Source organism: Parasteatoda tepidariorum, chromosome 3 (genome assembly GCF_043381705.1).
Source record: "Parasteatoda tepidariorum isolate YZ-2023 chromosome 3, CAS_Ptep_4.0, whole genome shotgun sequence".
Classification (NCBI taxonomy): Eukaryota; Metazoa; Arthropoda; class Arachnida; order Araneae; family Theridiidae; genus Parasteatoda; species Parasteatoda tepidariorum.
Window position 1 is genome coordinate 52,155,768 of NC_092206.1, and position 13,114 is coordinate 52,168,881.

Genomic DNA, 13,114 nt, shown 5'->3' on the forward strand with positions numbered 1-13,114 from the left:
TGTTTTGGACTTAAGTAACAAAAAATTATAATCTATCTAACGTTTTGCTAAAGTAGCTTTAATCATAGCAGTTTTTAAACCTATAATGTGAATGGTTTTATTATCTTACGATTCTTTAATCTAGATTTTTTTATGGTTTGAATAAATTTCAAAATAAAAGAATTAAAGGGATTCTTTATAAAGCTGAAGAAAAAGAGAATTTCATTGATTATGTAGAAGTAGTTTTTTTTGTTAGTATTGCAAATCGTTTATTTTCCAAAATTGTTTATTTTACAGGATATTAACAACGTTTTTAAGTAGCAAAAGGAAATGCTTCCTGAAAAAAAGAGGAAAAAAAAGCAGTAAGCTGCAAAATCAAAATGTAACTACGAAGGAAGTTAAATTTAAGCCTCATATTGATCTGCGTTTTTTTTCCATTCATATATTGAATATCGGAATGTATATTAGTTTTTATGTCGGAATTTTCCTTGAATCAGCTTGCGAATTTAGGCACATAGAATGTTTTTAATCGAAATATAATTCCATTTTAATTCTTAAAGAAATTCTTCATTCGATAGATCTTCTGATTAACAATTATAAATTTTAAATATTCCATTTTATACATTATCCAAAATTTTTAGGATAGCATAAGCATTCAATGATTAGCGTCGATACATTGTTTACTTCTGAAGTGTGTGACTAGTCTTTAGTTTTATTTTTATAAAACTGATAAATACGTTTTTGATATATTATATTATGTTATATATCATACTAGCTGAATACCCGTTCTTCACAAGGGATGAATAATAAAAAAAGAATCAATAAATCAGTACTGAGAAACACAACGCATTCACGCTCTAAACTGAAAAGCATACACCGACACAATTAAAGAGATTTATGGAAGAACCAGGTAAGTGACATTTTAGGAGAATTAATGAATTAGAGAAAACATAGTAAAGTGGTTGTGTCAAAGTGAGTATGTTTAATACACAGAACTGTTTTTACCTTCACTTTTATCTTCAGATAACTAAGACACAATAGTGTTTAGCATGCTTGCATGATTTTTATTTCAAATACGGCAGTGACAAATTAAAATAAAGCAAAGAATTATTAATCCCACCTTTTAATAAATTGGTAATAAAATAATTCGTCTTTGTTCGTTCTTAAAATGTCACTTACCTGGTTCCTCCACTAAGCTTTTTAATCAATATGGATAAAATAAGTTAATTTCTTTTATTTGATATTACATGTTGCGATTTTCGGGGGCTCTACGTTATTGAACTGATGCATAGCTCTTTTTTTGTAATTTTCATACCATTGGAATAAAGATAAAAGGTATTTAGCATCATTTTGCACGATTCTATTGCTCACGGGTCAATTCATAGTCAAAATGGTAGTCAAATGTCGCCAATGATAGTTAAAATTTACCGAAATCCAGTGATTTTCTCAGGTACATATCCCTTTCTATGAGCCTGAAAACACTTAATTCTGAAGTATACTGAATAATATTAGTTCACATCTAATAACCAACAAATACATCAATAAAATATTTTATACCTATATTAATAAATTTGGCACTTATTACATTACCCTTCAACATTTGAGTTTCGTGCAAAATATATTAGTCAGTGGCAGCCAACTAAAGCTAAATTTAAGAAAATAATATTAGAACTTGATAAGGATCTTGGAACATGGTGATTTCTCCATCTGAACTTTAATTTACTGTTAAAATATTTATAGTGGTGGAAAAAAGTTTATTTAATTCTAATTTATTAAAATATTAATACACTATCTTAGCTACCACTGGAAAAAATATTTTCTGAAACTACGGAAACCCAGTTGCAGAATTCTTATCAAAACCAATTCGCCAATTACCATAATACCAGTAGTATATATTACAGTCAGTGATACACATGAATTAAGCGTCATCTGTAAATGGCGATTTTCTATTGTTTTTCTAAACGAATTTCCCATTAACTTGGCTTTTATTTTTATTTCATTTATATACATAGATTATACATAGCTTATTTTATTTCATTTCATTTCATTTCATGCAGGTTATCAATATTAATTGAGCATTAGTGTCAACAGTAATTTTCCACTTTTTTTACTTTACAGTTTCCTAAAATGAAACCTCCTTACTTTTATAAATGAAACCTCCTGAATACGAAACCTCCTTATTTTTGATTTTTAGTTCATAAATAATTTTTTTTTAATTTCAATTAATACATGTTAACTACATTAATTAAGCATCATTGTCGTCAATGATAGCCTGGTGATTTCATACGGTTCTGCAAGACAAATAGATGCCTTTACTCCATTACTTTCAGCATCATTCGTGTCGATTTCTTATGTTTCTCCTAAACGGATTGGTATCACTTTCCCATTAACTTTGCTTTTGAATGCAGAAATATATTTTTTTCTATTCAACTACCATTGGTTTTAAATAAGTTATTTTTAGAAACACGTTTAAAAGAATTAATATAAATTTTAAAAAAAAAGCGCATGGTATCAGAAAACTTTAAAAGTATGAATTTGGTCACGATATAAATTGCATAAAAATGTAAACTTCATTTCATGTTGATCAAATTGAGTACAATTCTGATTGGAATGTTGGTGTAGGATACGATTTTCCTTTAGTTTTCATGTATTAAAAAATGATTTCCTATTTACAATTTTTTCAACGGAAACTGTAAATTACATACTGATTCCTTAAAAATTTGAGATCGTAATAATTGAAACTTACAGCCTTGCATCTATCTCCAGAACAAGGTTGTTCAACATCTGGCCATCCATCCAAATCTTTATCTGGTCCACAGATTTTGCCATCTCCTGCCCATCCGACTCGGCACTGTAAAGAGTTAAATTTGAATGAGTAACTAGTTTATCTCCATTTTGAAATTTAAAACTGCTGTTTGAAATTCTTTGAACATGAAAATCCCCTAAAATTTTGTGCTATTAAGTACAAGAAATGATTACAGCATTCATGGGTACTGATACTATAATAAAATTCATAATGCTTTTTTTTAATAACTCAAATCAATAAGTATCAACGATAAAGTGAAACGCCATAAAATCGATTTCTTAAGAGTTAGTCACAATTTAAAAAATAAATAAATAAGAATCTCTCATTTATTGTATCACATAAACCACTGAAATGCTTGGACATATGCAGCCTTTATGGTTTGTAATAAATGTTATAATTTTTATAAAAAGAGCATAAAAAAATCAGTTATACAATATTTTTATGTAAATTAGCTTATTGTAGTTTTTACATTAAAACAAAAGAAAAGCAACAGTAAAATTTGTACTTTTAATAATTTTTGCTATTGATGAAGCTTTGAAGAACCTGAAAAGCATAATTTTGAAGCATAGCCGCGGGTTGTAGAAAATTTAGTTATAACTTTCTAACTGAGTTATAACCTTTAACTAGGATAGCGAAGTTAAGTTGTAATTTTATTAAATGCAAAGGCTAGCGTCCTCATCAAAATGAGTAACATAACGGCTAAGTTGAGAAGAAGGTATTTTATTAGATAGACCAGAAAGTAATGTCGTTTCGGCGCATTAAATATTCGTTAGTCTTAAAAACCAATTATTTTTTTCGATCCATTTCGATTCATTTTCTATCCGGCATTGTAAGGTTGTTGCTAACGAGGGTGAATACATTACTGATTAAAAATAAAATCTTGATAACAAATATCAAGTGCACCGAAACGATATTACTTTCCAGTCCACCTAATACTTCGGAAATAGGTTTTTATATCGCTCTGCTGCATGACGGCTGCTTGGTTGAGAAGAAGGCATACTATACTTTGAAAAGGACATTTATATACTTCTGATACATGACGGATGCTAGGTTGAGAAGGAAGCATTCTACTAAGAAAAGGGTTTTTATATCTTTTTATTACGTGACGACTGCTTGGTTGAGAAAGAGGTATTCTACTTTGATGATTCTTTATAAAATGCAAGGGCTATCGCACTCATCAAAATGAGTTACATGACGGCTTCTAAGTTGAGAAGAGGGTATTCTACTTTGGGAATGATTTTCATAGCGCTCTGCTACATGACGGCTGCTTGGTTGAGAATAAGGCATTCTACTTTGAAAAGGATTTTCATAATATTTCTGTTACATGACGGCTGTTAGGTTAAGAAAGAGGTATTCTACTAGGAAAAGAGTTTTTATATCTTTTAATTACGTGACGACTGCTTGGTTGAGAAAGAGGTATTCTACTTTGATGATTCTTTATAAAATGCAAGGGCTATCGCACTCATCAAAATGAGTAACATGACGGCTTCTAAGTTGAGAAGAGGGTATTCTACTTTGGAAATGATTTTTATAGCGCTCTGCTACACGACAGCTGCTTGATTGAGAAGAAGGAATTCTATTCTGAAAACTATTTTTATACATTACTGTTGCATATGACAGCTGTTAGGTAGAGATAGGGGCATTCTACTTTGAAAAGGGTTTTTATATCTTTCTATTACATGAGAACTGCCTAGTTTAGAAAGAGGTATTCTACCTTCAAAATGTTTTTATACCTTTTTGTTACATGACAGCAGCTAGGTTGATAAGTAGGCATTCTACTTTGAAAAGAATTTTTATATCTTTTTATAACATGACGGCTGCTTGGTTGAAAAGCAAGTATCCTACTTTGAGAAGAATTTTTACATCTTTCTATTTCATAATAGATGCTTGGTTGAGAAAAGAGGCAATCTACTTTGGAAATTGTTATATTAATAGACAACAGTAATGTGAAGGAGATATCTTTCTCATTCTATTAAAGACCACAGATCGCATCATATTTTCCAAACTAATTAAATCAATATTGAAACACTCAGTGTCTTTATTGATTGCGCATCTTCGTTTAACATTATATAAATACATATACATGTAATATAGAATATCTTCAACAAGTATTTTTGTAACAACTCATAGCTTTAATTTACATTAATTAAATCGATATATTATTTAACCGAATTTTTAAAAATTTAATAATTTTTATTAAGAAAAACAAATATAAACCATAGAATTCAATCAATTAACTTTGAAATGAACAAGAATATGGAGTGAAGACAAAGATAAAGCAGAACAACTTTTATTTCTTTATTCCTTATTGAAAAATTCTCGTGATACTTTAGAGTCTCGTGATATCGTCACTGAACAACGATTGCGATACCCTTGGGCAAAGAAATGAATATTTAAACGTTACGTGCATTGAGCTTTAAGACGAAATGAAAGTAATAAAATTAAGCCTCAGGTAATTAACAAAGATCGCGAATATAAAGCATAAATTTTCTTGAACTTGTAATTGAAACGCAAATTATTCTGTGAATGAGCTATCATTAGATATTTTATTCTAGTCGCTTTTTAATTCATTTGAATAAGTTTTGTAATTGATTAAAAAATGTTAATTTGAAATTATTTCTTATTGGGTGAGAAGATGTGTTTTAGGTTATAAATCATTATATTTCGTTTAATTTATTGATGACAGGTATTTAATGGTTTTTTAGTTCGAATAATTTGATAATATAATTTAAAAAAATGTTGTGTATGAAATATTTAGTGAATAAGAAGCTTCAACCTACTTTTTTCATTCGCATGAAGTTATTTTGAAATCGATTCATAATATCACAATAAATACAATAAAACTTTTATATTATGTCTTTGCTTTTCATATCAAATGAAAAAAAAAGAAACATTTGAATGCACTCATAAGAAAACAATCATAAATACATGATTGCACAGAAAAGTAGCTAACCATTGTTTTTATACAATTAAACTAATAATATTTCTAAAACTATTACTATTAATGTAAGAAAATTCACTTGTGAATTTTTTTACATATTGAATAAGTTATGGTTGCATATTCGAAATGTTTACAGTACATATTAAAGAAATTTACATTACATATTAGAAAATTTTACACTACGTATTGTAGATGTTTACATTGTATAGCTAAGATGCTTACACTGTATATTGGAGGTATTTGCACTGCATATTGAAGGTATTTACACTGCGAATTGGTGATATTGATACTGCATATTGAAGATATTCTAATAATAAATCCGTTTAAATAAAACCTTTTCCGCCCCTAATTTGTGTGATTTGGCAGTCGATCACAGATTTGATGTCCGTGATGCAATAATTATGTAGTATATGTACATAGATATATATGTTCCTGATAGATTCGCCTGACGTCGTACCCTATTCGCTAAGCATTAATATGTTTTGGTAACATCAACAAAATAGACTTTCCAAATACCACACAATGAGATCGAAAGAAAGTGACTAAAATTATTTTCAGCTCCAGTCTATAAAAAGTTTGAACGTAGTCACAGCAGTTTCCTAGTAAAACATACCCTTAAGGTATTGTTTTCACGTAGGTAAACTAAAAAATCTTACCGTATATTTCTCGGTGTCTTAAAGTGTTGAAAATAACCAATCAAAAACAATATTGACTCAAAATAGTTTCATGGAATAAAATATTTGAAAGCTGCTTTCACTTCACCCTAATTCTTTTCACTAATTTAAAAATAAAAAGAATGAATCCTTGCAAAATCTCTGATACTTGAACCTTGAAATTATTGTTATAAAAAAATTCAATTACTTTGAATAAAATATACTTAAAACAAACTTAAAAAAATATTATTCATTTTCATTTTAAAACTAACTAAACAATTTGATGTATTATATTCTTCTATTTGAACTAAATTTCATATTATGCTAACAGTACAACATATTCTTGGATACAAAACAGAAGGATTTATTAATTGATTAAAAACTAAACATCCAACAATCCAACTGAAAGAAAAGTATTGATAAAAGAATGTTTGAGTTGAAATTATCTCGTTATAAATGTTTACGTTTGGAAACTTTGAGAGCTTTTCAACAAAATTGAAATATCTTTGAACAAAAGATCGCAGAAATGAATCTTCAAACATTACGTTCATTGAGTTTTGCGGGGAGATAAACAGTATGACATCAGACATCGGGGAATTAGCAAAGAAAGTACATAAATCATGAGAATTCTGCTACTAATTGAAATGCAAAGTATTTGGATAATGAGCCATCTTTACAAAACTCTCCTTTTGCAGTCTTGGGATTACTCGAAACAAACTTATAATTGATTGGAATAAGTTGTTTTAGTTGTTTTCTGCATTGGAATCGACTTTGTTGAACTATTTTAGTTTGATTCAAAGCGTTTGTTTAATGTTCTTGCAATTCATTTTGACATCGAGGATGCTCGAATCATTTAAAGTGTTTTGAAATCGTTATAGTGATGTAAAAATGATTTAAATTTGAATGAAGACAAATGGGCTAGTAATTAGGTTTATTATTGAACAAAGTAAAATAACATTGCTTTTGATTAAAAAAAAACTAAAATTATAAAGCAGATGTGAGTAACAATTCGTTCTAGATCATAAAGATTCTCATGCATAAAAATCTCAAACTTTAATATATTTATATTAAACTACAATGGGGAACCATTTTTTTAAAATGATTATTTTAGATTAGATTACTTAACAGATCGTAGATACTTTCGTGTCACTGGTTTCAAATCTACAATCCTACAACCTGGTTTCAAATCTTTCCTTCTCCAGGCTAAAGATTTTTTTACAATGACATATTTTGTCTCTTTCTTGACGAAATGTTCAAGTTAAAACGTTACATATTACAAGGCGTTGCATAAATGTTACGAGAAACTTCAAGAGAAGTTAGGGCATACCAGAAGGATTAGAACTGCATGAGAAACCATGCACGGAAACACCCTCAAACACCGCTAGTGACGCTTCCTTATTATGAACTGCTTCTTAACAGTTCATAATAGGAAAGTACCTTTAGCGGCAGATGACGATTACATTTCCGGGCATAGGCTTCTATTTAGTTTTAACTCTGATGATTTGAAAATCGTTTCTAATTGGAGAAGTGCCCCTTGCGGCGTATAACGGATTTACGGGCATAGGTATGCAGTTTAAATCTTGCTGATGTGTCCTAAAATTTCGTCGCAATCTTCAGTAACAGTTTGTTATATATATTTCATTTTAAACTTGTACATTTCGGCAAAAATAGACTGAAAAGGCCTTTTTTTTAAAAAAAAAAAATCTATAGCTTTAGAATTAAAACTATTTTCAGATTTGAAATCCTCGCATCCTAACTAAGCAGGATCAAGTATTTGCGTAAATGCAACAAAAAATTAGTTTCCCAGTGTTATCAATATCGTATTGAACCATAACGAGTGACGAGTGTATAACGAGTGACTTTACCTATGAACAAACACTGAAAATTTTTTATTCATTCAACTTTGGAATATTGCATAATTACCTCAAATCCCTTATGTAATAATGATATAAAAAATGGTAACTGAAGAGTTCTAAATAATTTTTTTCTATACAAATATCATTATATATATATATTATATTATTATGTAATTTCATTATCAATATTTCCCTTATAATAAAAAGCTACTTTTTATCCCTATGTTTCTGTTATTGTGTTGTACATAATGGCCACATCCGTGTTAGGCGCATCATTTAAAACGCACAGTGCCAATTTGCATTCGACATCGTCATACTAGACCATGACAAAACAGTGATTATATTGGGGGCTATTGGATATGTGAGTCAATCATCTCTTGTTTTCTTTCTTGGGATTTTGAAGATTAACTGTCACATTCTAGACTGGTTAATGACCAGTAGTCATATTTTCAAGTCTTCTACAACACGAGTTTCCCGTTGGATAATGCATGACTACTTGTACTCATATGTCCTGACCTTCCTTGACACATAACATGTCCGGAATTTTCCATGGCCAGCCAGTTCTCCTGATCTATGAGTGATTGAAAACTTGTAAATGGTTACCAAGTGATTTGCCTCCACCAGTTACAACTGCGACTGAACTAAAGCATAGTTTTGAAGCTGATTTGACTGTAGTACCAGCAATCTAAAGCAATCGATTCAGTGGATAAATGCTGTTATTTCTGCCAAAGGTGGCAACTTTTGCTACTAATTTCTGAAGTTCAATACGTCCTAATTCTCTGTAAATTCAATAACGTGCTCTTTTAATTATTATTCATGATCAATGTATACCATTATGCTACTTTCATTACTTCCTGGTGTAGTATTAGCCAGCACTGCCATCTATCCCTAACTTGCGCAAAGTCTTTTGAAAATTTGTAAATTCGAGAATATATAAAAATTTTCATTCGAGGAATAACTTTACGAACTTAAAAACTTGAATATCTTCTTATGTAGTAAACCGCAATAACGTGAATTGAAGAAATAAATTTCATTTCAGAGCTTTAAAGTATAATCTTAACTGACTTACCTTACATTGATATCTAACTAGACCTCTCCTTAACTCACAGTCAGCGTTGCCATCGCAAATTGTTCCATCTGGACACATCCCCGGATGAGGGTGGCAACCACTCGTTTGATTTCCTACAAAACCCTCAATACATTCGCCACAAGTAAATGTACCCTGTAATTGCATTTAAAATACTCATAAAAACTATTTACCATTATTCAATTATATTTTTTATAATTGTAAGTACACCAGCTCCTATTGGCTATGTAGACAATTATTTACACTCTATTGCTACATATAACGATACGATTTTTTTAAAATGAGCTATAGTATTCATAAGGTTAAAAAAAAGCAAATAAAACTGAATATATCATTTATAAATGTTAGTATAATTTTTACTACATTTTTTTATTAATAAAACTTAAAACTAAAATTTGATATCATTTAATGACCATGTAAGGTGAATATTTATTCTAGTATTTTAATAGTAAAAATTAATATATTAGCATTTAATTTTATATTATCATATTCAATTTTAAGTAGTAACATAATGTAATAGAAACTTTAGAAATGCATCATATCCGAAAAACAAATTTTCATTTTTTTTTTAAAGTAATAACTTCTATGCTCTAATGAAAAAAATAAACTGTCTGTTATACTTGCAGTAATCTGCATATAACATTAAAGTTCTCTTTCATCTCACTGTAATGGATGAAAAACATTATTTTAAACTCACCATTTCATTTACGCATTGAGAATTTTCAACACAACCTCCATTTCGACCATCGTCACATTCATTAATGTCTACACAAACCTAAAATAAAAATAACAAAATAAATTTATAACAAAACAACACATAACAAAACAACAAATAACAAAATAAAGTACAAAAATAATTAAAAAAAAAAATAATTTATAGGAGAAATATTAAGAACTAAATATTATGAATATTGATAACAAATATAGGCAATTTAAAGATTATATTTAATGTATCTGAACAAAATTACTTTATGACCGTAGGAAAATAAAATATTTTATAACTTTTTTGTAAACAATTCTAATAAGATTTAACAATTTTTCTAACATCCAAAATTATTCAATTACATGTGAGGTTTTACTTAACTTGCAAAAAATAAATAATAAAAAAAATAAATAAGAAACTCCTCCAGAGTACCTCCACCTGATTTATTCTGAAAAAATAATACCTCATAAATATTTTCATTTAGCATTGAGCAGACAACTTTATGGCGTTTAATGTTCCTAATTTGTATAATTTAAATTGTAGACCAAAATTAGATAAGAAATATTTTTAGTTTAGAAAAATTTTCCCAACTTGAAGGAAATTTTAGAATCAAAGTAATTTGCATTAGTTGTGAAAAGAGAGTTACAAACAAAACCTTCTCACTGTTAGCCAGAAAACAATGGGATACTACGAACAGAGCAACTTTGATTCGTTCAGTCCTAAACTTTGTGTAGCCAGTGGCATTATACAGACAGATGAAACAAGCATAGCGGTGTATTTAAACCTAAGTTGCCAGAGGTCTATTTTCTAGATTTGAGCTATTTCATTAATTACTTCTGTTGTTTTCTTCGCTAAAAAAATCCTCACTTTCAGAGACAATACTTATATATCGCAGGATATAAATCAAAATTTCATTTTCTGCACTCTATAAAACAAAATGTATAGCTAAAAAATAAATGAGGCTTTATGTTTCCATTTCATCACCTTTTATATTGTAAGTATTTTACCTTTGTGCCAATTTTTTCCCACTGAAAAGGACTGGAATTAAAAGAAAAATCCCCTTTAACAAAATTATAAAATTAGCTGAATATAAAATTAGCAAAATTGAAAATATAGGTCTTCTCATAATTTAGAGGATATAAATTTGTTTCAAGTACTTTTGATAAGCGATTATATTTTTAAAGTCATTAAGATTATTTTGTATTATAATAACATTATCATTACTGCATAGAAAATTGATTTCAGTACAGTGCAATGTATATTTGAAAAATATTTTAGATGCAGGTCAATCTAAGTAAAAACATATTTCATTACGAATATTAGTACCTGTCTGATAGTTCTGGCATATTCTATACCAATTCCTTGCACTTCTCTTCCTGTAAATCCGGCTGGACATGGACCACATCGAAATCCTGGAGCGACATTTAAACAAGTTGTTTGTGGATGACAAGGTCTTGCAACTTTACACTGAAAGTATATACGCTTAGATTAATTATTGGCAGATGTGTTGGACAAATTGCTCTATGAACTAAAAATATTTCATGAAATTCGAAATCTATACTCTTGGAAAAAGATTAGAATATTCTGTAGTTTTTTTCATTTGCAATTTTTTGCAAATTGAGTAATAAAAATGTTTGAGCAAAAGTTGCCCTGAACTCTAGAATGCGCAATCGCTAACATAATAAATGCATTTAATATGTTTAAAAGTGTTTTTAATGAATATTGGAATACTATATTGCTTTCTGTATACAGTTTGAAAATATTCTGTTGCAATTTCCAGCTTTAAAATAGCGTTAAAAGGTGGGTGTTCTGTAATCACCATCTTTAATACATAATTTCAGAATAGATATTTTTTAGAAAAGAAGTAAGCGTTATGGAATGAACAGTAAGAAAGAAAAGAAAAACGCATGTGTTGAACCACCAATGAGAAAAGTGGGGACGAAAAACATTAAAGTTATTTTAGTTTAATGAAATCTGCAATAATTTAACAGGACTCGAGGTTTTAAGACATGCCTTTTTCATTAATGACTTCTTCATTTAACTATTGTTTCGCGACCTTTTATTTACATATTTTTGACTTCATGTTTGAGAAGGTTCTAAAAGTTTAAATTTGAGAAGGTTTCGCAGAATACTCTACCAATGTTGTTTTGAACTTTCTTGACAGTATACATTGTTAGATTTTCGATTTTACAAATTTTTAAGTAGTGATTTAATATCTTTTGTCATGTGAGTGTTTAATTTTTTTTTTGTTTTTAGTTGTTTTAGATGGAAGTTCTTCAATATGCAGTGTATACACATATATCAAGCAAATTTTATCATGAAATATCTTCTACTTATCTGCGCAATTAAATTTTAAGTATGATTATGGCTAGATATTTTAATGAGTAACAACTGACGGATATTTACAGACATTCGTCTTAGAAGTTGATGTTTTTATTCAATGACATAAAAAAATCTTTTACATATCAAGAAAATCTTTATATTTAATCCAAATGAGTTATAAAAAAAATTCTCAGAAAAAATTTAACTAAGGAGAATATGCTATTTTTAAATTGTCTTCTATAAATAACTTAACATCATTTTTGTAACAAACTAAATCACTATTAAACATCTTTCTCAGAAAATAGATAAGTAACATATTACAATTTGTAACAGATATTGTAATTCTCAAAATAGGATAATTAAATACACTGTTTAAAAGATTAATCTGTGAAATTGTAGATACTAATTTTATTAAATAAGTAAAACAAAATAAAAAAAAACAAAGCAAAAAAGTAATTTTTTGGCCATATTTTTCTTATTTTGAAACACGCTACACACAAGTAAAAAAATACTGTTACAGAAATGCAATCAAGAAATCCATTGCAAAGGTTTTAAAAAAATGAAATAGTTTTATTTGAAATTGAGAACGCAAAGACCTAGAAAGATTCCAGGAAATTTGGGTAACTAATAAGAGAAAATAATGGTCTGAACTCTCTCTATTCTTCTTGCATAAACGAAAACATGAAATGACAAAAAAACCATTGAAAATAAAGCAAACCAATCGTTTTTTTAAATTTGGTTCAAGAGGAATTAAATTATTTAAAAAT

The 13,114-nt window shown here is 28.6% G+C and overlaps 1 protein-coding gene across 1 annotated transcript in view; it reads right to left on the minus strand.

Moving 5' to 3' along the window:
- Positions 1 to 13,114, minus strand: part of LOC107441319 (cartilage oligomeric matrix protein-like) — a 301,899-nt gene that overhangs the window by 40,606 nt on the left and 248,179 nt on the right. The window contains exons 9-12 of the mRNA XM_043046110.2: positions 11,352 to 11,492; positions 10,020 to 10,097; positions 9,305 to 9,457; positions 2,726 to 2,830 (exon numbers count right to left, since the gene is read on the minus strand). Coding sequence (XP_042902044.1) covers positions 2,726 to 2,830; positions 9,305 to 9,457; positions 10,020 to 10,097; positions 11,352 to 11,492 — 477 coding nt within the window. The remainder of the gene's footprint in view (positions 1 to 2,725; positions 2,831 to 9,304; positions 9,458 to 10,019; positions 10,098 to 11,351; positions 11,493 to 13,114) is intronic.